At 35.6% G+C, this 26,818-nt stretch overlaps 1 protein-coding gene across 4 annotated transcripts in view; it reads right to left on the reverse strand.

Moving 5' to 3' along the window:
• Window positions 1–348: 348 nt before the first annotated feature.
• Rbbp6 (RB binding protein 6, ubiquitin ligase) overlaps window positions 349–26,818 on the reverse strand; it is a 32,286-nt gene continuing 5,816 nt past the window's right edge. Inside the window, exons 3-19 of one of the 4 annotated variants that reach the window (XM_020159735.2) lie at window positions 23,734–23,770; window positions 19,153–19,197; window positions 16,984–17,072; window positions 16,772–16,868; window positions 16,279–16,418; window positions 14,407–14,520; window positions 13,132–13,304; window positions 11,674–11,777; window positions 11,224–11,561; window positions 9,885–9,981; window positions 9,706–9,784; window positions 9,491–9,545; window positions 7,622–7,690; window positions 5,832–6,194; window positions 5,443–5,544; window positions 2,735–4,492; window positions 349–2,338 (exon numbers count right to left, since the gene is read on the reverse strand). In XM_020159735.2, the coding sequence (XP_020015324.1) occupies window positions 766–2,338; window positions 2,735–4,492; window positions 5,443–5,544; window positions 5,832–6,194; window positions 7,622–7,690; window positions 9,491–9,545; window positions 9,706–9,784; window positions 9,885–9,981; window positions 11,224–11,561; window positions 11,674–11,777; window positions 13,132–13,304; window positions 14,407–14,520; window positions 16,279–16,418; window positions 16,772–16,868; window positions 16,984–17,072; window positions 19,153–19,197; window positions 23,734–23,770 (5,233 nt within the window). In that variant the 3' untranslated portion in view covers window positions 349–765. The remainder of the gene's footprint in view (window positions 2,339–2,734; window positions 4,493–5,442; window positions 5,545–5,831; window positions 6,195–7,621; window positions 7,691–9,490; window positions 9,546–9,705; window positions 9,785–9,884; window positions 9,982–11,223; window positions 11,562–11,673; window positions 11,778–13,131; window positions 13,305–14,406; window positions 14,521–16,278; window positions 16,419–16,771; window positions 16,869–16,983; window positions 17,073–19,152; window positions 19,198–23,733; window positions 23,771–26,818) is intronic. The other 3 variants (XM_020159738.2, XM_020159736.2, XM_020159739.2) reach the window with 3 other exon arrangements.

Below are 26,818 nucleotides of genomic sequence, written 5' to 3' on the forward strand. Positions count from 1 at the left end.
ATGGGGCAGATTAGGCTATGGTTTAGGTACACTCTGCTTCATCAGTGAGGAACTTACTATTCATTCATCCAAGTTCCAACAAAAATATGTGGCCATAAACCAATCACATTTGCTTCAAGACTGAAGCCCATTTTAAAGTCCAAGTTTCTAGTTATTTTGTTCAAGACCCCTTTGACTTATTCCATATCTCCAATTAATCTTGACCCACCACCAGCCCACCTATGAAGTGTACCTTCAGTATTTATAATTCTCTATATTCAGCTCAGCTTAAAGGCTCAAAGGGCATTTTAAACAGGGTAATTGAAGACAAATGATACTATTTTCTTGAAATGATGCAAATCTTCAACATTTGAAAAGTTTACTGAAAACTTTTATTGTAATCAAAAAGTGACATAACGGGTTGTAATGAATTCAGCAAATCATTCTGCTGATATTTTAGAACTGATACCAGCTTTTGCCAGGCAATTAAAAAAATTCAAATGTGAAAATTTCACAGTACAGTAAACTCCACCCCAACTAATTAATGGTGGTTAAAAATAATAGGCCCTAGCAAAACCTCTCATGTTACATGGTCACAACTCACAATTCTGTACAAAAGTTCGTGTTATAAAGCTCTGATGTAAAAATCAAATAATCAAGCAGCAATATTTTAAGTGCAGCAAGGGTCTTCCATGTCATTATTTACAAGGCTTGAATCTCTTTACATTATAACAAAATTTAATACAGATGACTTAGTAATTAAGTCAATTAAAAAAATCTGTCCTTTTACACAGTGACAGATTTCACTTTTTGGTCATCTTTCTCCTTCTCCTTCTCCTTTTCTTTATCTTTGCTTTTCTTTGACTTCTTTTTCTTATGTTTGTGTTTTTGGCTTTTTTCCAATTCTACCTCAGGGCCTGCATGCTTCTTATGCTTCTTATGCTTTTTATGTTTCTTGTGCTTCTTCTTTTCCTTCTTTTTCTTCTTCTTCTTGCTGTCCTGACTTTCCACTGAGCTGGCACTGCTACTGTGACTTCGGGTCTGACTTCCAGAAGGGCTATGACTTCTACTTGGACTAACACTAGGGCTGCTTTGACTCTGGCTCCTGCTTATACCCACCTGGCTGACCACTGCTATGTCCAGGCTCTCTTTTGCTTTCTCTATCGTTTTCTCTTTCGGGTCCTTAGAAATGTTTGTGGAAGTTTCCTCTTCTTTCACAGATATGTTACTTTCACTGTCACTCTCATTATAGTCCGGTTCAAAAGCAGCCTCGTCAGTTTCTCTAGTTAAGTCAGAGGAAAGTCTAGAGGAATGGCTTACCTGGGGTTTAGGCTTGACAGTATTCTTGTCAATCTGTACAGTCACTTGCTCCTTTTCAATCTGTGGGTCTGGTGGGTTGGGTATGTAAGGTAATTTACTGCCACTTGACTCTTTATTGTTCCGTGCCTCAGGTACGGACTTCTCTCGATCCTTACAAGGATTTTTATCTACAGGTTTTGTCTCTTCGCATGAGCATTTAGTATCATGAGGGACTTTATAATCATGAGGTTTTTTGTCTCTTGAGGGACTAGAATTACTTTTTTTGGAATCTCCTGTTCCTTTTTTAGGCAACTCCCTGTCTTCCCTTGGCTTATTTTTCTGTCCAGATGCAGAATCTTTATTCCGAGAAGGAGAGTCTTTTCTTCTTGTTACCTCATTTCTTTCATCTCTCCGTTTGGAACTAGAATATTCTCTGTTGTCATAGTCAGTTTTTTTGTCTCTATTGGGAGTAAAGTCTTTATTTGAGGAACCACGAACAGAATCATGCTTATCTGAAGTTCTTGTCTCTTTTGAAGATTGAGACAGACCTTTAAAATTGCCTTGCTCGTTCAGTCGGTCCAAATTATTATCTTTCTCTGGTTGAGTGCTGCTCTTCCTCTTTTCAGGGTTTTCCTTTTCTAACACTGAGTGATCTCTATCTTTGGTTTTCCCTTTTTCACTAGATGCAGAGTTTTTTGAACTTTTGACCTCATGCTGCATAATTTCAAGACTTGCCTCCTTGGTGAGCTTCTGAATTTTCTCTGATGGCTCACTTTCTTTGTCAGCATACTTGACTATAGTTGATGGCTTAGTACTAATTTTTATAATACTAGAAGGTTTTCCTACATTTGATATAGGTTGTGTGGACTTAACATCTTCTTCTTCAGATTCAAAGTCATCTTGATCCCACTTGGACTGAGGAACCTGGATCATAATAATAACATCTTCAGCAGGAGCTGTATTGTCATTATTATATTCTTCCATAGTTTTAATGACAGTTCGCTTTGTATCTGTTTTTTCTTCAGATTTCCGAACAGGACTGCCTCCAGTTGAGCTTGTGCTAAAAAGAATGAAAATATTCAATTCATGAAGAATGTGTTACTAATTATAAAACACTGATCAATATAAAAATGCCAATTAAGTATGATAAATGTGGTCTTAAAAATCCAAATCATTCTGCTCTAATCAAGATATACGTGACAATAAGGGTGTAACTGTACTAAAAACAAACATAGTTCACTCCCAAATCTGCTTTCAACCTTGACTTTAACAATGCTTTTCTTTGAAGACAACTAAAGAGTAAACCAGATTAATCCCTACAATCAGCACATTAGAAACACAGAAAGTACAAGTAGGGATAAAATTAAAGGAAATCACGTCCCGAAACAGTTATCTACATTCCTAGTACCACCGGATTACCTGGAGTAATATACACCCTCCACCCACCCTTTGATACCTGGTATAATCCACGAGAGTCGAGCTGGACCCTTCAGTTCCAGTTACTTTTCTCTTGGCCTTTCCTTTGACTTTTTCCTGTTTAATTTTGCTAGATGTTGACTCCAATTTTTCAGAGGGTTCTTTTGTACTACATATGTTTTCTGTACTTCCAATCTTCTTCCCAGTTTCTCTGTTGAGCTTGATTTTTTTGGCTGGGGCTGTTGATGATGCAATTTTTTCCTTTTCTGGAGTCCTATCCATCTTTTCAACATCAGGTTCCATTTTGCGCTTCGGTGATGGCTTCACTATTTCAGTTCCTTCTAGTTTAGAAATTTTCATTGAAGAAGATTCAAAATCTTTATCCACACCTTTTTCTTCAGTTTTTCTTTTTCTTTTTTCTCCCTTGCTATCAAGTGGTTTATTTTTCTCAGGCTTCTTGACTTTTTCTTCCTTATTGGCTGGCTTTTCTGATTTGATGTCTTTGGAATAATCCTTCTTCACCTTTTCGTCCTTGACTGGCTTTGTCTCCTGGTGTTCTTTTGCTGACTTGGAATGCGTTTTCCTGGGGGTGCCAATGACCTTTTCGTCCTTTTGAGAGGACGACGATGGTTTAGCAGTGTCAGTCTTTGGAGCCTCCTCTTTGGCTTTTTTAAGTGGAGGTTCTGACCGAGGAGATTTCTCACGCTCTCCATCTAGCTTTTCCTGGGGAGCTTTAGCAGGTTTTATGATATTTTCTTTTTTGGATGCAGCAGACCCTTCACTCTTCCGCTTGGTCTTGTCACCTTTTGCTTTTGGTTTATCTTTTTCTCTCTTGTCTTTTTCAGACACCGATTTAAAAGTGATGGATTCTGCATCCATTGGTTCATCCCTAACAGGTGTAGCATCATCTCTACTTGGGAGAACAAATAATGCCTCTGTCTTATTTTCCTCAACACCTGTAGGTTCTCTTGATTTCCTAGAAGACTCTAGTAACTCTGGGTTCAGAAAGCCTTCGCTTTCTTCCCCCTTTCTCCTTTTTCTATGCTTCTTATGCTTATTCCCTTTGCCATCTCCTCCTGGAGCATTTTCACTCTCCTTCTCCTTTGACTTTGTATTATCTTTCTGATTGTGACTCTCTCTAAGGGAGAGCTTTTCTGGATAGCTGCCACCTATATTTCGACTTCTATGACTTTGTCCACCAACATAGTCTTCTCTGCGCCCTCTTGTGAAGGGTGAGTTCCTGATATTAAGAGGTAAAAGTCTCTCTGGAGAAAAGTTCTCTCTGTTTGCTGAGGGTCTAGGCTGTGTTCCAGCAGCATACCCTTTATAATACTTCTCATACCACTCTCTGTATTTTCTCTCCCATTCTCGGTAACGTTCTTTTTCAAATGGGTCTCTAAAGTCAACACTCCTCCCATAATATGCTTTCATGTCATAAGGTGGTGGAACTTCTCTGTATCTATTAAAATATTCACGTTCTGTTTCTCCTTGAGGTACATTACGTTTATTGGGAGACTGTGCCCTAAATGCTTGAGGAGATCTTGATCGTGAATGATAGCGTCTATATGGGGGTGACCTTGACCTAGACCGATGATATCCATGAGATCTAGACCGTGAACGGTAATTGCGACTCTTGCCTCTGCCTCTTCTGGGATATGGAGGTGATCGAGAATAGGAACGAGAATGTGAGCGGCTGAACGATCGAGAGTAAGAGCGTGAACGTGTAGAACCAGATCTTGACTTAGAGTAAGTATATGAACTTCTTGAATATGATGAGCCACTATAGGGAGATTTAGATCTAAAAACAAAAACAAAACAATAATTGATAGTTGAGAAATATATACAAAATAAAACACTTAGATTCTAGCTTTCTTTTCTCACGGTTTCATCTCTTTTATATCAAGGCTCATCTTGGATGAATAAAGAGGCACAATGACCTCCACTGGAATGGAATAAAGTACACAAATCAGAGCGAAGTCTTAACAATTAGAGTGGAGTGCATTCATGTACCGTGAGTCATATGAACTTATTAACACTAAACAAAAAGCCAATTAAATTAAATTTAAATTTCACTTCCTATTTGATTATTTAAGTAGGAGTCCATTTTGTTTCCTGTACTGGTCAGTAGTCTAGCTTTAAAAGGAACCACACTTTAAGTGTAATGCTAAAAAATAAATAAATAAAAAAAAGCAAGTCCTTTCTTTTTTTTGGCAGCACTAGGGTTTGAACTTAGGGCCTTGTACATGCTAGGCAGGTGCTCTACCACTTGAGCCACACCACCAGCCCAAAAAACAAAGCGTTTTAAGAAAACTTCCAGGGTATCTTTATAACTCAGTTTTTCTATCAATAAAGCAATTTGTATTCTATTACCACTTTTGACTACTTTATAATTATACAGGTTAATGTTCCAGCAAGAAGCTGTAGCCTTATGGTAAAAGGGTCCTCAGATATTTGGCTATTCCCCTAATTCTTTTCTTTTATAAACATCTCCCAATTATTTCTACTATAAATAACTTCAAGGGACAAGGGCAATTTAATCCCCATAACTGCTAGTTCTACACAATAGAATTTACACTGAGACATTATTTGGATAAACAGATACTGGGAAATAAGTACATCTCCATTTCTAGAAACCTAGACCGAATCAGAAAGTTTTCATAAGTGCAATGTTATTTATATCCATAGCTAATCCCTGGATATTCAAAGTCCCATTTGTAATTCTGTTGTGAAGGCTTGCAAAACACTAACCTGGAAAATGAGCGCCTACGCTCCTTTTGAATCTTTTTGTATTCCATCAATTCCTTAGCAAAATCATTTGTAAACTCATCTAGCTTGGACTTTTTCTTTTCCCTAGTAAAATAAAGTTAAAGAGTGAAAGTTAACAAAAACCATTTTAAGAAAACTAACAAGACAAATGTAATTAGATCATGAATGAAATGAATGAAATTGCCATTAGTTTTTCACTTTAAAACTATAAATAACTAGGAATCCCTGAGGTTGCTATATGGCTTTGGTTTAAATTTAGGTGAGTTTTCTTGTACTAACTGGAAACACTGGAAAATGTTTCCAAAGATACCTATTTAATGTTATATCAGAAAATGAAAAAGTGCTTAATAATTTCAAATGAAAACACTTACTCTTCTTTTAGTCGTCGTTGCTCTCTATAGAACTCTTCCCTGGACAAAGGTGGTGCTTGTGTTGTTGGGATGGTATTTGAGTGAGCTGTCTGCACTCCTGACGATACCCAGGGTGTTGATAAATTGGCAGGAGCTGGAGGAAACCCTGGAGGAGGGACGCTATACCCAGCAGGAGGTGGCTGGCCAGGAGGAAACTGAGGAGAAAATTGTGGGGGAGGAACACCTGGAGGGAGAGGAAGTGTGTGGGGAGGAGGTGGATACAAAGGAGGCGGTGGAACAGGTACAAAGACTGGAGTTGCTGGTAGTGATGGGCCTTGAGTCCTCTGTGATCTTTCGCTGTGGTGTCGCCCGCGATTTATACTTCTGGAGAAATAAATTCCAAGATATTATTCTCTTAAATTAAATTCATCAGAGACAAGTAGGCTTGTCTTTTCTGGCCAAAATTATTGTCAAACACAAAAACAACGGAATATAATCAACTATTTAACTAGTATAGAAACGTGTGACTTTAATCATTTGTGAATGTGAACTCTATAAAGCTGGGCAAAAACCTACAGTCACAGCAACTCAGAAGAGAAGGTGGTAGGATCACTTGAGTTTGAGTCCCTCCCAGGCAACATACCAATGTCCCAACTCAACTCAAAAGCAACAAAGTAACTTATGAACAAAATCCTAATTTTAGGGTCACTTTAGAAACTGACATTATAAATTCACAGGACTTTTTCTGTATGGAGATACTACATTTAAAACTTCTCTTTTGTGAACTTCAGATTGATCAGCACTCCACTCATTATCATCATTACTACCTAGCATGTCTTTTGAAGAAAGTGACAGGTTCATTTGGCTGTGACATAGTTCTCCCCTGTGTCTTCCAAGACCAAAAGCTTCCATGAAGAAAACCACTTTCTGTAACTTCCTTTTTGAGGGAGGAAGTGAGTGAACACCATACAAAGTAGAATAAATACTAGTTTTAATAATTGTAATCAACAACTAGAAATCTCAATGTTTTTTCTCAAAGGGTTAAGTAAAACTAACAGTGCTAAAGATTCTGAATTGTGCCTCAAAGAAACGTCAGTGGGCTTCTCTTAAACTAAGGGTCCTTTCTGTTATGGGCTACTGGTACACAACAGCAGCAGAAAGGGTTTAGATTGAAGCTTTTTCACAAAACCATGAATTAGTAACTATTACCTTCTTTTAATACATAATCTGGTAATGAAGTAGTAAACTCACAGTCTTAGTAATTCTCAATGGAGCACTAAAAGATACCGTTAACTTTCTTTTTTTTTTTTTTCCCCCTTTAACATTCTTATTTATACAATTTTGGTGGTCCCTCTGTCCTAGTGGCAACTATGACCTAGACAGTAAGACCTATAGCTTACTTCTTGATTAACAATGTTTTTACCTGCTCAGGACAGAACCCCTAACAATGTCCTTATCTCTTCTTTTGGAAGAGAGAAAGTGGGAAAAGACTGGGACAGTTGAGTCTGAAGGAGAATTAAATGCAATTATTCTTCACATGTGGGAGCTGAGGTAGCTCCTTTCATTGCCAATATTCTGCTCTGTGCTGATAGGGAGGAAGTAATCACTGGAAGGCGCATAGAAGACGTAGCCTTAAAGGCCATGTTTAAAATGTTAATGTAATTTATGCTTTCCTAAGTTTCTTAAGGACAACTATTGAAGACCTGAGTGAGAGTAGTATGATTCCTTGTACCATTGCTCTTTTTAAATTTCTCTGTACAGTTTCAGTGTGTCATAAGATTACTGCTTCCAAGATTGCTAGCAAGGCCTACCTGTAGCAGCTTCTCTCCCCTCTTCTAATTTGTTGTGGTGGAGAAACCAGATATCCGAGCTTGTTGGAACTGAGCAAGGGAAAAACATAAAATAGCTTGAGTATTTCTCCAACTTCAAGGTATTTAAAGTGTTCTGAAATATATTTTCTACTCCCTGAATATTTAAACTTGAAGATAGAGATCTGAGTAAATACATTTACTTAAAAATTTTTTTCCTCATTAAGTTCTAACAATTAAAACAATATATATTGTCTGCACTACTATCATTTTATATGTGTAAGAAGGCATAACTACTTCAATTCTATAAATAAGGAAAGGGAATCTGAGGAAAACCACATGCCCAATCATGCAGCTAGTGAATGGAGGAACTAGGATTCAAACCCAGCTCTGCCATCTCCAAATCCCACACTTTTTCCACTAATGTCTTCTGTTACTCTCTTGTTTAGCATATTTTCTCTGTAAGATATTTCATCTTTCAAACCAAAAGCTCAAAGTATCTGAATATAAGTCTCACAGAAATAGCTGTATAAATTAGGAACATATGAAATAAATTAACTGATTTTTTTATGGCATAAAACATCCCACAAAGATCAAAGTTCTTGGTATTTCATGGGAGAAAAATCACATCCTATAGATTTTATTTATTTGTTTCCTTTAGTTCTAGGGTTTGAATTTAGGGCCACAGGCCTACTAGGCAAGCACTAGTTGAGCCACACACCCCCAGAACATCGTGTAGATTTTAATATGCAGTAAGACTTTATTAATTCAGATATTATTCAAAATGAGGAAATTTGTGTGTGGTAGACTTTAATTTTAATATGTATTTACTAAAATCAAATCCTGATCATCCAAACTAAGGATAGGAAAAAAGCAAGTTAAATGAAACTTATTTTAAGTATGTAATCACTTATCTACTCACTAACTGAGGTTCTGTTAAGATCCCCATTTGTTAAGACATGAAAGCAGAAAAGAATTTACTATTTTGTATTTTGGCAAAGAGTTACAAGTTGACCCTTAATGTGAATTTGGACATGTGCATGGCTCCACTTATATGAGATTTTTTTTTTTTGAGATTTGCAGTAATTTAAAAAAACTCGTCAACAATACAGCATAGCTTAAAAAATATCAAAATATTAAGAAAAGGAACATCACAAATGATAAGTCTATTTTATCATTTACTACCACATAGACAAATCAATTAACCAAAACTTATGCAAACACACCATATACACTGTTACTTATGCAGTATTAAATCATAATGGTATGAAATTAACAGTAGTACATACTGTGCCCCTGTAATTTTGATGGCACCTTCTGCTGCCGCTGCAGTGAGCTCAAGTGTTGCAAGTATCCACTTAAAACACCATTGGTGTGGTGGTAATTACCTCTATGTGAGCAATTTGTCTCCAGTAAACTGTGTGTCACTTATTTTTCACTATATATAATACATACAACAAAATGTGTGTCAAAGCCAGGTGCAGGTGGCTCAGCCTTCAAGTAGCTAGGGTTATAGCTATGAAACACTGGCATGTGTTCAGAAAATAATTTCTATCTGTGTGAAGGTTGTTCAAGGGTCAATTATACTCATTCTTTTAGAAAATGACTTCTCATATAAACTTGAATTTGTAACTTTACCTAAAAACTGTATTATCACATAAAAGTATATATATATTTTTTAACAACAAAACCATTCAACACCCTGAGTAATTTCTAATTTTTTTTTTTTTTTTGTGGGACTGTGGTCTGAACTCAGGGCCTCACACTTGCTAGGCAGGTGCTCTACCACTTGAGCCACCCCTTCAGTCCTTCTAATTTCTATTATCTAGTTCAAAAGCAATTATCTGAGATTTATTCAAAATATACACTTACTGTTCCCAACCTGGCCGACCACCACCCGGACGAGCAGCATTTATTCTTACTGGACCTTACAAATAAAATATAAACAAAACCAATATAAATATTTGTATTAATTATATTATAATCAATTACATTAATATTAACATATTACTTAATTCTGTTATTAGTAGTAAAACTAAAATTGTATTTTAAAGGAAAAATGTCTGAATCCAAATAAATTTACTCACCAGTTGTGGGGATCAACTGTCCATGTAGTAATGACTGTCCCAGCAAAGATGGGGTTCCAAGTACAGGCACCTGGTAACCCTTTAGGAATAACAACATATAAACAGGGTTTAAAAAAAAAAAGTTAAAAATAAACCACAAACCTACTGAAAAGCTACATTTTGAAGCCCTTAGTGTTTACCTTCTCTTCCATGAGAGCAGTAATTGCAATTGAAGAGGTTCCCTTTGAATGTTCTGATGCAAGGGCTGCAGCTGGCAATAATTTATTATCAGAATCCCTAGAAAACATAATTTGTAGTACATTAAAATGTCATAAAATATTGAAGAGTAAAAATAACAGTGGACAGTAACTTTATACATCATCTATATTAAAATGAGTTAAAGACGATGAAGTAAAAAAAGAAGGAACTGTCGTAAGTACCATACATAATACATATGAGACTACCAAAACCATAACACTTCAGAAAAAAAGAAAGTATGAGCTATATATGAGGACAAGAAAGAACACAAGACAAAGTTTTAGAACTGAACGTGGTGGTGCATGTCTATAATCCCAGCATTCAGGAGGCTGAGGCAGGAGCACTGGAGTTCAAGGCCAGCCTGGGCTACATAGCAAGACTTGCCTCCTTCCATTGCACCCCCAACCTCCTCCAAATAAAAAAAATTTAGTTCTCACTCTACCACTCACCTTATCCCCAATATCAACCAAATAAAAGGTAAAACTATACCAGTGGGATTTCTTAAACATATTTATAGGTATCCCATTCTAAAAATTTTGCTTCAGAATCTCTGAAAAGGGACCCTGACATCTACTTTTTAAAAGCTGGTTAATTTTTTAAAAGAACAAATGAGCCTTTAGATTCCATGGTAAAGGTTCTTTTCATATCTGAGGTAACAGGATTTTAGTCAACTTTCACTATTCTCCTAGATAATTATGCTCCAAAACAATTATTATTTCTGACTTCTTTACTTCCATCAACGCTTTAACTCCTCCTCTCTACCTATTCAAATCTACTTTCCTAATACCACTATGAAGTAAATTCTCCTGCCTCTGACTTGCAAGATTTTTTAACATTTTATTTATTTTAACACACATTTATTTATTTATAACACTTAATACGTAACTTTATTTGCTAGCAACTTTGAGTTTTTAATCCTGGGATGTGTAATCATTATCTTCCAAATGACCCACATTCACTTGCCTCTTCCTACAAAAAGACCAAGTTTGTTCTCTCTCTCTGCCTCACCCATCTCCCTTTATTTTTAAAGACAAGATCTCACTATACGTAGCCCAGGCTAGACTCAAACCCTCCGATTCTCTTGCCTCTTTCTGACTTCCAAGTGTTGGGATTACCAGGTATATGCCATTACACCTGGTTAAGACTCAGTAACTTCTTACAAGTCATCCTAACTTACTGAGTACAGTGGCCCACTTAAAAAAAAAAAAATTAAGCAATATACAAGAAAAATCTATACCACTGACTCCACTGTTTTCTAGCAATGAGAGATAACAGACTTACCGGAAAGGTCCATCTGCTTTTTCTGAATGGACTGATATGGATACTGTTGCAGTTATATCAGGCACAGGAGCTGGAGCAGAAGATGGATTTCCAGGCACAGAAGGCGTCAAGGAGGACTGATTAGAAGTTAATGAAGACAGAGAGGAAGATGGGTGAGCTGACGAAGATGTCACTGGAATCATCAGAGGATCCTGTTGTCTTGATATTGGAGATCTCATCAGAGGTTGCAGGTTCCGCTGAATGAGAGGTCTCGGAGGTGGAATTGGGGGTGGTGGTGGAGGTAACTGTTTTCGTAGTCTTTTTGTGTAACCAGTTTCATTTTTGAAGTTATTAACAGCCTACAGATTCCAAACACACAAATGCAGAATATGTAACATAGTACTCACTCAAATTACAGTTGTCAGTGAAAATGTTAAACTTTTTTTCATAAAAGGAATACTAAGATGCTACCTGTCGTAAAAATTTATTGGCAATTAAAGCATCAGGAGAGACATCATTCTGATGACATGTTGGACATGTATGTTCATCTGATTCCAAGAGTGCTGTTCTTATACCTATGTAGGATAAGATTTTCATATTAATAGAAGCATAGGAGGACCTCTTTGTAGATGAATCTAAATGATGGCCTATACCTATCTGTTATATTATTGCTTTCCAAGCACAGAATGAATCACTTCTTAAGATTAAGGAATCTGAGTAAGTATAACCTCTGGCCTCCAAGCATGCCTCTGCTCAACTTTTTTCTATGATCCAAGCTATTACATTAAAAAGTCACAGATACATCTAAATAAATGTTGAAACAGAAAGAAAAGGCACTCTTTTCCAAATAGTCTTAGTTTAGCTAAACAATTAGAATATTGTACCCCAAATAGAACCAAGTCTAGAAAGAGTAACAAGAACTTTACATGGCTTAAGGGTTTTTTAAAAAGCATCAAAAGAATACCACATTTTGAACAAGACAGGTGTGGTGGTATCCTGTAATCCCAGCTACATGGGAGGCATAGGCAGCAGGATCATGGTCCCAGGCCGGCCTGAAAACTAACCTAAAGCAGAAAAGGCTAGAAGTATGGCTCAAGTGACAGAGCATCTGCCTAGCAAGCACAATGCCCTGTGTTTAAACCTCAGTACTACCAAAACACAAGCACTGTTCAGAAAAGGAAACGAGATACCTATAGCACACCAAGTAGGAGTAACACTAAACTGCAGATTCACTGATTATGCTTCCATGATTGGTTTGTTAAATCCAACATATACTCTGAACCACATCTTAACAGACCTCTTCTTGACCTGGTTCTTCAATGAAGAGGCATGAAAATAAAGATTTAGCTCCCCAAGCTATCTTTAGAAGTTAACAAAACAAAATACCACAGCAGGATTAAGCAGTGAAATTTTTAGATAGGAGCATTTTTTTCTAGGTCAGAGAAATAAACTTAAGGTACATGGCAGGAAAAAATGATATAAATAATTTTAAAAAGTCACAACCACATGACATTGCTGGGTACTTATTATTCACAATCTAGAAAAGGGTTTTAGGTACCACTTAAAAGTATTTCCTTAATTACCTAAGAGCCAAAAGGTTTTTTAAAAACTCTATATACCATGTAAAACACTTAGGAAGCAAAAATTCTCTATTTAAAAATATCTCAAGGGCTAGGGATGTAGCTCAGTGGTTTAGTGTTTGCCAAGCATGCATGAGGCCCTGGGTTCCATCCCCAGCACCACAAAAATAAATAAAAACAAACTCCCTGGTATAGTTACTCTGATTGAACAAAAAAAGACTTCTCACTATTAAATAACCAATAGACACTTAAGCAATTTGTATTTTTATAAACAATGTTGTTTGAGAGCTTTCCCAAGCAAATATTAATGTTCTAAAATAAATGTCTTCAAGGGCTCAATATCTCTTACATTCGTCACAGTAACTGTTTCCACAGCAGGGAATGACAACAGCATCTGTCATAATGTCTTTACAGATGAGACACAACAATTCATCAGGGATAGGATCGTCTTCTTCTGATGAAGAAGATGGTTCCTCCGGCAAAAAGGGTGGTTTCTCTTTCTTCCCAATTGCATATGCTTCTCTGTAAAAGAAGGTTTGCAAGTATTTTAAGATATTAAGAAGGCAAAGTAGTCATAGTTTACAATTTACTTTAACATAGTAAGATCATGTGATCTACTATAACATAATAGGATCATGCAATTCAGCGTAGTGCCAATTAGTTTAGATAAGCGTATCTTCCTCCTAAACAAATATGCACATCCTCCTCCTAAACAAAAAGACACAGAACAGCAGTCCAAACAAGTACAACAAAAAGAAATACTATAAGACTACTAAAAGGATCTTAGAATCCCTAATTCAGGTCACAGAGGAAAAGCAACATGTTTAGTACCATAATGTTCTATTTAGGTGGCAGACAGAATTTGAACTTAGAGAATACGCTAATAACATTTTAAAAAAACAAGTAACAAAAAAAAATGCCCCTCCATATTCCATTTCCAAAACAAAAGTGACAGGCTGAATGTTCCAAGATGGAAAATTAAAATTAGTACTAACATTATACAACTAAGGGGAAATAGTTCAAGGGAAATATCACCACACAACTAAGTGTCAGAATGAGATTCCAAAACCAATGATCTACATATAATTGTTACTTTGATTAATCTATTTATAGTCAATTAAGGAATATGATTTAAATGATCAGAAGGTGTTACGAACGTATGAAGTAACACCTTGTTAGACCTTCTGGGTCCATTTTTTGTACAAATGCATTTTAGAAACATTGGGTATTCAGCGAATTAAAAAATTTAAGGGGAAAAAAAAAAAGTCAGGCACCAGTGGCTCACACTTGTAACCCTAGCAACACAGGAGGCAGAGATCAGGAAGATCTTGGTTTGAAGCCAGCCTGGGCAAATAGTATGTGAGACCCTATCTCGAAAAAACCCGTCACAAAAAAAGGGCTGGTAGAGCAGCTCAAGGTGTAGGCCCTGAGTTCAAACCCTAGTGCGCCCAAAAAAAAAAAAAAAAAAAAGCTATTTTACCACTGCTTCCTTCTACACCCCATCTCTGCACTCAAATATGCAATCCAAGGAAATTCCTAGAGAAATCCTTTCTATTTCACTAGGAACAGTGTGTTCATCTTGATGCTGAAAATCAAAGAATCTCGGCTACACACAGTAGGGTACCTTAGGTGTGTTATTTGTGTTGCAGTTGCTCCATAGACATCACCACGATTCCAGAAATAAGTATCAATTTGCTTATGCCCCATTGTTCCCAATTTGTGAAAGAGGAGTCTCCCACTGCCCAAGAGAGAAAAGAAAAGAAAAGAAAAAAAAAAAAAAAGAACAGAGGATAGAAAAACAAACAGAAGAAGAATCTGAGTTGTTTTTCAGTGGTGTTAGTGGAGAGGGTGAAAGTTTCATTTACATATCTGGGCTCCCATCTCTCCCCAGTATCTGTTGTGTGTCTGACACAATGGGCTTTTGCATTTCAGCACTCAAAAGCAATGAAGTTAATTAGTTAGGGCTCACAGAGGAAGTTAACTCTTCCAACACAAACTTCTATTCTTTAAGAATTTCTACATAATATAGATGAAGCAGTCTGCTCTTAGAATGACTGTGAAGTTATCAATTTCAACCTAACATTGTTTGGAAGTATCTATAAAATGTCTCTATCAGAAACAGTGTAACAACTGACTGCTCTAAGATGAACCACAAAAACACAGGATGGTAACTGATAAAAAAAAACCAAAAAAACATAGATGGGGTGAAGCTGAAGTGAACAAGGTTGGGAGCTTAGGAAAAGTCCTTATTTATGAACTCAAACACAGTATTTATACTAAAGTACATATTAAAAAACCACTGTATCCTCTCAATATCATTCCATAGCATAAATATTATCATCGCCAGTTGCTCACTACACTACACTATACTACACCATATTTGTGCTTGAAGCTGAAAGAAACACTGCTCTTTATTAATTTTTCTCGTTATTGAGAAATGGACACATATTTCTTAGGGAATGCCTCTTAACTTCATGGTTTCCTAGATAAGAACATCTTGTTCTTATCACTTCCAAATAAAAAACTGAGGGTTCAGGACAGAGAACCTAGAACCAGTCTGAAGGAATATTTAGTAACATATATGATGTGAGTTCGCCAGTGTTGAAAGCAGTCGAAAAGGCTAATTAGATATATTAATTAGTAAGCAGATAAAACGGGAAGTTATCTAGTTGAACCATGCCACTAGATTTTCATGTCTGTTCCTTTGTTAAAAATCAGGGAACATCCGACAACACATGAAAAACAAGCGCTAAGGTGTTTTCTAGAGCTATAGTTGATCTGAACTAATGGTTACAAAATAAATTCTACTTTAGAATCTTAAAACTACATGGTATAGTCATTCCTCAGTATTTATGTTTGGCACTTAAATTAGCTTTTTTCTTGGGCAGCGGGGTGTGTTACAATAGTGTGAACCCAGAGCCTCACACTTGCTAGGAAAGCACTCTTAACACTTGAACTGCACTCCCAGTCCTTTTGTTTTTATTTTAGTCTTTGAGACAGGGGTCTCACTGCTACCTTTGCCCTATTTGGTCTTGAAGGAGATTCTGTCTCTACCTCCTAAGTAGCTGGGGTTAGAAGCATGTGCTACCACACTTGGCTTGCAGAACATTTATTCTTCAGCTCATTTCTCAGAATGACTATATCTGTCTTATCCTCTTAGGAAATGGAAACAGCATATGTAAGATCATGTGGGAGCATATATGAGAACGAGAAAGAAAGCAGGGAATGACAGAAAAAAAGGAAAACTTAGAAGACTACAAGGGAAGTGGCGCTCACTGATGACAAAAGTCCCCAAGTCCATTTCAGATTTACTTTAAATGGAGCAGACTGCAGCTTTGCAATCTAAACACAGAAATACAACATGTGCAGATTAACAGTTCTGGTATAACAAAGTTCCCGAGAAATCCAGGGAGCCAAGTTACAAGCCCAAGATTAAAACACTACGCCCTAGTACTGACTGTGGTCTCCACAGATCACACCTGATTTGCATACTTACGCATCTATAGTTGGTATTGCATATTTTCCAGTGTTGGTAAGCATTGCACCTTTCATGTTAGGATCTTTCACTTCCATCATAAAACTTCTGGGAATTCCAGTGCTCTTTTTAATCCTAGGACCAGATTCAAAGTTCTTATCCTATTTGCAGGGAAAGGAGGAAAGGAAGAGAAAAAGCAGTCATTTCTATGTAATGTTAGCTAACTCAGTGCAGGTCTCATTACTTATTCATAGTACTTTATAGATGATCTCATTTAATTTTCACATTTGCCACAATGGTAAGTACTAGTAGCATCTCCATTTCAGAAAAAGTGTGTTTAAGTGAGCTCTAGTAAATGGCGAACCAGATTTTAAATCTATCAAATCTGGCTCCAGAGGTAGTGAGTGTTCACTTGCCATTTTAATGTAGAAGGTAATTTTTACCAAGAAAATAGATGGCTAAGAAATAATTCTAAGAAAAGAAAGATGTACTGTAAATTCTACTTTAGACTTACCCCATTTGTTGGGCAATTCTTAATATAATGGCCAGGTTTACCACAACGGAAACAAGTGTAAGATGGAGGTGGTGGACCTAGAGGTTTCTTCATGTAACTGAAAGGGGGAAAAAAAATTACATGTACACAGGTCTTTTAAAAAATAATGATTATGACTGGGGGGAAAACCCACCCCAAAATCTCCTATCAGTATAAAATATTTATGAACTTACTTGATTGGGTCGTATTCATGGCCAGATTGCGACATCATTGCTTTAATTTTATCTTCTTCAGAAGCATTGGCTTCAGCCAGATTGGCAGTCTGTTTAACAGGTAATTATTTGACACACACATTAGAAACACATTTAAGACCACACAGCCAAAGACAACACCACTCATCCTGTAAAGAGCAGTCTCTAAACTAACCCTGCATAAAACAGCTATTTACATGTATAACCTGGAACAGGCACTGGGAATTCCTTAGGTCATTATATGATGTCTGGGTGTTTGGGAGGCTGAAGAAAAGTCTTTCTGAGGGCACTCAAACCTTAGACCCGGTTTGTACCTTACATTAAGATTCGTACACTATTGCTCTGAGAGCTAAAAGCTAAGCTTAAGTGAGAAGGGAAACACTTGATATTCTTAAACCTTAAAAATACTTCAAGTGTCACAACATTTGGGCTGCAATTCATACTTACAACTCGGGAGGCAGGGGCAGGGACAGATAAATGAGCGTATTACACAATAATTACAAGTCAGAGGCACTTTAGGTAGTGGAATCAGTTTCAAATTAAGCACACAGGATATGCATTAAGCATTCACAGTTTTAAACTCAACGCTCCACATAAATTTTAGGAACTTCATCTATAAGGTATTAAACACAATAGTATAGGTATAAGCAGGGTCTAAGGGAGTGATTTCTAATAACCTGAGCCCTCAAGCATCTAGCACTCACATCAGCCACTCACTGGGTGTCATCTTTACATTCATCCACAAAACAAGCAACCAGTTTTAACATTTTATTGTAATTTTATATACAAAGAATGCTTAACATTAACAGAGCTTAGAACAACAGCAACATTTACAGAAAACTGGATTACAGATGTTAACAACTAATTTGTTTGAACCCAAACATTACTTTACAAATAGATTTTAAAAAATAATGAATCTCCCAAACCTCCCAAACTCCTCCCCACAAAGGAACAATGGTAGGAGTAGACCAAAACTCAATTACGGTCCTTACAGTACATAAGAATAAAAACAGTATACTATAAGCTGCTAGAAGTGTTAACTCTATGCTAAACCACTCTGCATTAGAAAGTTATAAAATAGGATCCTTTTTAATACACTGTGTTTTACAGTGATCAATTTTAATGTTTAGTTTTCCTAGGACAAGAGCTTAAAAAGCAATTTTTTTGTTACTAGGACAGCTTTGGGATACATCCTAAGAGAAAAGGATACAACCTGTAACAAAGTCAAGGACAAGGGAGGGACAGCACTAATGGAAAACCCATCTTTTCATGTATCTTGGTTGCTGAATTTGATTTCACATTTCTGACAGCAGGGAAAAAAGAATTTTTGGAAAACTGGACTTTTTTTTTTTTTTTTGGCCCTCAAAAGTCTACCTGTTCTTTTTGTTCTTTTAAAAGCACAATTTGCAAGCAAAATGTACTAAAAATGTGATTAAACGTTTTAAAAAGTAATCCATCACTAGTGCTTTCCCAAACAAAAAGTACACAATGTTGAGCAGAAAATGCAAGCAAATCTTAATCGTAAAACATGGCATATACAATTTCAGGAGGTCACAATATGCCCCCTGTCAAACACACACATTGGATATTTCTGCAAACAGCTTTATACACTTACACAATTCATGTAGTCTGTGTTCAAACAAATTAGGTTGTTTAAAACTTTTTCTAATGCAGACAGACTACAAGTCTACAGCATAAAGAAACAACTGTATCACATTTAAGATATTGACCTTCATAGGATCAATTCAAATATTCAAGAAATGACCAGGCAATCGTCCATGTAAAGGAAATCTTCTGTTTTGGCTGCTTAAAGAAGTCCACATAATATACAGCCAAAACCAGGGAATTCCTCCAGAACTTTCTTAGTTTCCAATGTATAATTAAAATGTATGAGGGGGGAAATGATTTACACATAGCTTCATGTGTTTCTTCTGTCTTGAAGATGAACAACACTCCAACATTATGCTGAGGGTTGACCAAGTGCTCCCCTATCTTCTCAAATCAGCAACTACTCTTTACAGGATAATCATATGTACAATGCTTTTGCAAAATACATCCCCCCAACCCATCTTAAAAAGTTGTTCCACATAAAAGAATATGATGTTAGAAAAACACTTATATTTTCAAGAATATATATATATATATATATACCTTTGTAAGCTGGGCCAGAGTAATAGATGCAGAAGAGTCATCAATCTGTTCACAAAAAATTAAACACACATTCAAGTTCCACACTGAAAACATCTGAAAGTGATCATTTAGCCCCTTAATGTCACTTAATGCTCAATTATTGGGCATTTGCTTTGTTTTAAGCCTAAAAGTGTAGCTCAATCTACTTCACCTGGCCCTATATATTTCATACCCAGTTATAAAGGTTATCAGTTAAGGGGGATTTAATTACAATAAAAAACAGGGTAAAGTAAGTGTGTCACAGAGGAAATCTGTCAAGAGTGGTGACTGAGTACTAAGTAAGAGTTCCATGCCTCTCAATGGTCTCTACATTTGATAATGCCCAAGACAATGTACACTGGAAGGGAGGATAAAAAAGTTCTCATTTCCCACAGTGCCCTTATACAACACTGTAAAGACAAGCAGCTCTTTAATGGCTCAGATAACTGCTTTAATAAATAATGGTACCCACATAACTGCTACCTTTTTTTTCTTTTTTGAGCATGTGCTGCTCAGTCTGAATAAATTTGTTTATTCTCTTATACAAAATACCAGTAGCTTCTTGCCAAGAAAACCAGAGTTTTTATCAAGGCAAAAATGTTAAGCCAAAAAAAACCAAAAAATGTGGAGGAAGGGTGTGTGTGGAGGAAACAAAACCCTGGGGAAAGGATAAATAAAACTGTCACATATGGATTCTAGTATTTGGAAGAGCGTTAACTTAACCAAAAACAGCAAGGATGTATGGAAGATGAAAGAGCTTTAAAAAAATGTATTTGAAAATGTAACAATTTTTTTTCTTCATTTGACTCTAAAGTGATGTTAAAAAGCGTGGGGGAATATCTGTATCATATAATCACACACATCTTAAGCAATTAATCCTAAAGACACGGTTTCATTACAGCTTCCCATTTAATAAGTGGGTTGCTTATTTCACGTTACAGGTTTCTTGAGCATTACTGGTCAGAATTCTTACTTAAAATGGAGAAAAATATAACAAGATGCCTGGATTAAAAAAAAGTTTTCACTGAGTATTAAAATGGACTGGTGGAGTGGCTCAAGTGGTAGAGCGCCTGCTTAGCAAGCCTGAGGCCCTGAGTTCAAACCCCAGTGCTGCCAAAAAAAAAAAAAAAAAAATTTTAAAAAGCAGCAAGACCTAAAACACCAAATAGAAATGTAACGCTTTCAATGATATTCTTAGCCAATGTCCACCACAGAAGGGATTCAATAAACATAAAACTAACAATGGCTAAACTTAAGATACATCTTAGCTGGATGTGGTGGTACACTTTTATTAATTCGAGCAGTCAGAGGGTGAGGCAGGGGATCAAGAGTTTAATCCTTCTGAGCTACACAGTGAGTTTGAGGCCAGCCTGACTCACACTGTGAGAGTCTTAAAAAGTTCCCCAACTTCATCCACCCTCCCATCACAAAAATTCAGGGATTAAAGTTAATTTGACATAGTATTACTGAGATGTTTGTTTAAACAAAAGGTTCTTTACTCCACACTGAAGAACTGTAAAAAGTTTGTAATGCACTAATCCTGCAAAATTCACCAATGGACTCTCACTCTGGAAATAGGTTTTCTTTTAAGAATAAATCTCAAGGGGTAAGTAGAAAAAAAGAAAAGAATAAATACCCTACTTTTATCCAGAATAAATTCGAACCTACTCAGTTTATTTTTAAAAAAGCATTACATTTTATATCAATCAGGAACTACCTAATTTAAGCAACAAAGACTAACTTAAATTGCTGTCAACACAACCATCAATCTATAGTTTCTAATTAACTGTTTCATTTTCGTTTAAAAATAGTCCATTACTTTCCAAGTAAGAATACTGATGATTTCCTTAGAATGAATGCAACCCATTGCATTAATCTTTATATTCTTAACACTTCGATTTAACTGTCTTTTTGTTTTTATAGTGGACTTTCTTGATCTTTCTAACTTTGTCACTCATTTGAGTTGAAATGTACTTTCAGATATGTAACTGGATTTCAATTACATTTTTGCCCCAAATAATCACTAAGCATGTAAATACCTTATAATCTGCTAAGAGGTCAAATTTAGCATAAATTTAGAAAGGTATCCAATCTTGTTTCCTCTCTCTCTCTCTCCATATATATATATATATATATATATATATATATATATATATATATATCTCAAGGTGTTAATAAGTGAAAAATGTTCACAAAGAATGGTTTAAAAACAATTAGGAATTTATATGTACTAAATCATCAATAAAAAGTTATTTGTCAGTAAAATACTATTTAAAAAATCTATACACATTTAAAAAAAAGTCTTCACAGAAAGTGACTGTAGACGTCATGAAGTTTAACCCACCTCTCTACATCTAATTAGAGCTCTCGTTTCTGGGAGCAATGACCTGAAATCCTTTATGCCAATCACACCTGAGTGATATTAAAGGACCAAATAAAATCTAATTCTCATGTCTAGTTAGCAAGAACATCCATTTTTGGTGTACCAACACAGAAGAATGTCTAAATCAAACAAGGCTGGGAAATATGCAAACAGCCATCCTAGATTAGACTCAAATTACCAAAAATGTCCATATATTTACTTTTACTATCCAGAATTTAAAATTTGGTCCAGCACCCCTACTTACTTTTGTTTTGTGAATGTGTACAACCACACCAGTCTCCTAAGATGAACACTATGATTCATGAACATATTCTCTCTCTCTCATCCTGAATGTCAACAAATGTACCCCAAGCAAATAAAGGATGGGGATTAACAAGCTATCTAATGTCTTCATTTCAGTTAATTCTACCTAAAAATAAAAGCTACTTTTTAAAAATATAAAAAAAAAAAAAAAAAAGAGGAAAAGAAAAGAAAAACCTAAATAAGCTTAAAATAAAATGCTTCTTATAAATGTAATACAGACATGCCAGGGAACACACAAGGCTAAAAGAATGTTAACTTTATTTATGAACATGTGATTTGTGTTTATACACATGCTAATAAACAAAAAGGAAATAATTGTTTTCAAGAAATAAAACTTCAACTGAATTAGTTTAAATACTGTATAAAAATGTACTTTATACAAAATGTGTTACATTTACTACTACAGTTACCAGGATAGTCATCTAATTTGGGCTAGCATTTGGATACATAAAAAATCAGTTTTAAACCAATCACCAGCAAAACAGAAACTTGGACAGTTTTTACAGCATTATGCTTAAAACCACCCCCCAAAAACCCAAAAAAACCCATATACCCAAAAAGAGGGAGAAAAAAAATCCCAAAACACTAAAACTTCTGATCTTTCAATCACTGTATTTAGTTCCATGAGAACTAAAGATCATATACTTTAGAGAACAAGTCCAAAGTTCAGATATTCTATGTTATTATGTTTAAGATCCAATTACCCAGGGTTAGTGAAATGCCTCATACACAAAGATCAGTAATATTTAAAAAATATAAAATGAAATAGCAAGCAAAACCCTTGAATTCTAAATGAAGATTTCAGATACCTTGTATTGTGTACAATATCAAGCCTAAGCAGTAAAATGTTTAGAGAACCATCAATTTTACAGAACCCAATTAAGAAAGGTCTGTGTTCTGCAATGTTTCACCCCACAAGTTAGGAATGCTGCTATATTTGAGCTCAAAGTCAAAATAGGGTCACATTTATGGTTAATCTGTAATTATAAAAAGTAAAATGTTACCCTGGTAAAGGGAGTTACCTTTGATAACTACAGCTTTCAATAGTCTATAATTAATGCAGCATTTTAGTATCTTATGAAAAAGGGGGGAAATTTTCAATTTGAACAGATTGGACAGAAGTGTAAGACCTTGTATTAAGTTTTGAAACCAGTATACCCAACTGAATAAAATCATCAAAATCACTGAGACATTTATGCATTCAGGAAGGGGGACAACTTCAGGTTTTTCACTTTATAGCATAGTTGTAAACAAAGGATAAGAGCTCAAAATAGCCAAATAAAGATTAATAAAGCTGCATCAACGTTCTCTGGAAAGCTCTTTTCCATGATGTTTTTGAACTTGAAGAAAGCATCAAACTTTAATGTAAGCTTTTGCATGTTGCTAGTGCATTTTTGAAAGCCATGAGGCAGGGAAAAAAACTAACAAAAACTAAGTGATACAACGTGAAAATGGCAAAATATACACTCCAAACATTTTTTATTGCAAGAAACAAAAAGCACACAACAGCCTGTACATACATACAAAATACTAACTATAGACAGACAGATGTAGAACATGTTACCATGTTCATTAGTGTAAAACCTAGGCAATCTAAAAAGGATCATACATAACTGTACAACACAGTGTCATACAGGGAGAATGCTATCATATTTAATATGAAACAGTGTAATGGGCACAAATTACCCATTTCTACAGAATAACTGCAAATTATGCCACATATATCCATATTCAACTGAGCTGTCATCAAAGTACATTTTATTTACAATATGAACTATGGTTGGGTATTAAGTTCTAAAATGGTTTACTTCACTGCAACATTATAAAGGTAAAAAAGCAATGTGTAGAAAAAAGTGTGAGATTGTGTTTTTACATACTGCTTTTGTAGTTCCCATCACTGGTTCAGTTCGACTTCTAAAAAATAAAACAAAAACTAACATTAGCTGTTTATGAGTTTTTGTACTAGTAAATCTTGATACATATTTCTAGTCACACATTCTGAGGAATACAATTTTCCTTTGGTGCAAAGCTTTAAATACAGTTTTTTCTGAAATAATAAATAAACTACTTTGACTAATCTTTACTACCTTCGAACAGTTTAAGATATATTTGTGGTTTTAAAAAAAAAAAGAGTCGTGGGGAGTTCCAAAGTAGGCATACCTTGCTACTTACAATAAATGCTTTTTGAAAGGTAGTATAGGGACCTTGAAATGTTTAGTAACTTTGTGGTTTATTCCTAGTAGAACAACAAAAAGTATTCTCCAGTTTTTTAATAAACTCATTTCCACACATGAGATTTTCTTAAAGCAAAACTAACCACTGTTAACATCTGTAATTAGGATCCCTGAGAAATTGCTGTGCTCCAAAAACTAATTTTCAAATCCAGAAGGATAGGCTGATGGGTTTTTAAAAAAATGTTTCAACACAATGACCAAGGATTGAACAAGAATTCAAATTCCCAGTGAGATGCAACGTAGTCTGAGAGAATTTTAGTTAAAAAGAGTTAAATGTTTATATAGATTTGGACAATTTGATGTTTAAAAGAATAACCCCCAAATATAATTTTTTTCCCTCATTTATTGGTGGTTTTGGGGTTTGAACTCAGGGCCTCACATTTGCTAGGCAGTTGCGCTACCACTTGAGCCACTCTGCCAATCCTAATAAATTTCTTTACACAGGAAAGAGGACTAGGGTTGAGCTGTTAAATATATAATCTTCACATGATTAAAGTTTATGGTATCTTACTATGGAAAAATATTAGATAGCACATAAAAGGAATTTTTTTTGTGGAAGTACTGAGATTAAAAAAGTAACTTGAGGTTTTCATTTTCTAGTATTTGCTCAACAAACTCCAAGATGTTTTATAAGGCAAGTTTATAACAAGCAAAATTTCTATATTAGGAATTAGCATGCAATTTTGTAGAAGAGGCAATTTATTTTGCCAAATACTTCAACTAATCCTCTCTCAAGTTTCTGAGTATCAGGCCAGGTGCTGGTGGCTCGCACCTGTAATCCCAGCTACTCAGGAGGCAGAGATCAGGACAACTGTGGTTCAAAGCCAGCCCAGGCAACTAGTTTGAGAGATCCTATCTGGAAAAACTCATCACAAAAAGGGCTGGTGGAGTGGTTCAAGCAGCAAGGGTGTCTGCCTAGCACATGTGAGGCCCTAAGTACAAACCCCTGTGCCACAAAACCCCAAAAAGTTTCTGAGTATCAAAAAATCCATGAAAACGTTGTATCTGACATATATATACACATACACAAACATACATATATGTATTACACACACACACTTTTTTAAAGACAGGGCCTTGCAAAGTGAGCCCAGGCTGGCCTAGAAATCACAATCCTCCTGCTTCTGCCTCCTGAATGCTGGAATTATAGACATGTACCACCTCACCTGGGTAATGTTTGTTTTTTTTTAAGGTGTCATTTCATTCATTCATTCATTCATTTATTTAGGGTACTACTGGGATCTGAACTCAGGGCCTCACACTTGCTAAGCAAGTACTCTATCACTTGAGCATTCTACCAAACCCAATGTTCAAAAGTTTTAAAAAAGCACATCGATAAAGTGTAATTTCATACTAGAATGTGGAAATTAATTCAACTATCTTTTATAATTCTTAAAATTATTTAAAGCTAAAAGCAAATACCACTAAGTTCACTTATAATTACAAGAAAAAACATCCAGCTTTAAAAATATGTTGCTATTCAGAAGACATGTGAATCATAACGGGACCTCCAAATGTTAGCATATGAAATGTAACTTTACAAGAAACTAATGAGAAAAGTCTTAGAATACTTGCCAATGAGGTAAAGCTCCAAGAAATGACTATTTTACCTCAATTCTAAGAACATATTCCATTTTTTTAAGACCGGTAAATTCCAGAATTTGTCACTGATCCATAGCAGAATTTGCCAAAATTTTACATGAAGCCACCTAAACTCTTAGTGGAAATCAATACCCTTTAAATAGCCAAGTTGCTGCCCTATTCACGTATTATAGCTTTGCTACCACTATTAAAATTCCAAGATGGAGAAGAAGTTATGGATATAAAGTCTTAATTATTTGTCTCTTTAGTGACTATAGCTCTAGATGATTCCTGAGAGATTGCTGTATTCTTATTCCAATATGGGCACAGAGCTTGTGCCAAGCACTATTTATTTCTGAAAACCTCTATGAGCTAGAGGTAAATTATGGGGGACAGAATCCAGGACCCTTACATACCTACTACATACTGAAATGTGTGGATGTTTAAATGTTTCATAAAATAGCATGTATCTTTATGTAACTTACATAATCTTCCCATGTATTTTAAATCATTTCTCAATTACTTATACCCAGTACAATATAAATGCTATGTAAATAGTTATACTGTACTGCTTAGGGGATAATAACAAGGAAAAAGGTCTACACAGGTCAGGACAGATACAATCATTATAGGCTACTATACAGGACACATGAGCAACAACATAGCATTTTCCCCCCAAATCTTTTCAATCTGTTACTGCTGACACAGAAACCAATAGGGTGTGCCTACTACATTCGGATCCCTGCCTTAGAGAAATCTCAGACACAGAGACTTTAGGTAACTTATCCAAAGTCACACAACTGCTAAAAAACCAATAAATGTACCCAAAACTAAGCCTGACTCCAGATATAGTCTATGGCCTCACAACCAAAGCCCCTTATTGTAAGAAGTGTATGCTTGGATTACTGAATCCTCTTGATGCTGTCAAACTATGTCAAATATGTTCCTGTACAACACACACGTTTTTGTGAAGAAAACAGGCCACATATGGCGCATAATTTTTTCCTAATAGCAGCTCTTCTAACTATAGGTCAAGTCAATTTGGCCAGAAGAAGAAATCAGAAAAAACAAACCCCCATTCTCATAGTCTTGAGAACTGAGAATATAGATCTTAAAAATAAAAACTTTTAAGAGGTCTGTTTTAAAA

This window comes from Castor canadensis, chromosome 17, assembly GCF_047511655.1.
Source record: "Castor canadensis chromosome 17, mCasCan1.hap1v2, whole genome shotgun sequence".
In the NCBI taxonomy this organism is placed as follows: Eukaryota; Metazoa; Chordata; class Mammalia; order Rodentia; family Castoridae; genus Castor; species Castor canadensis.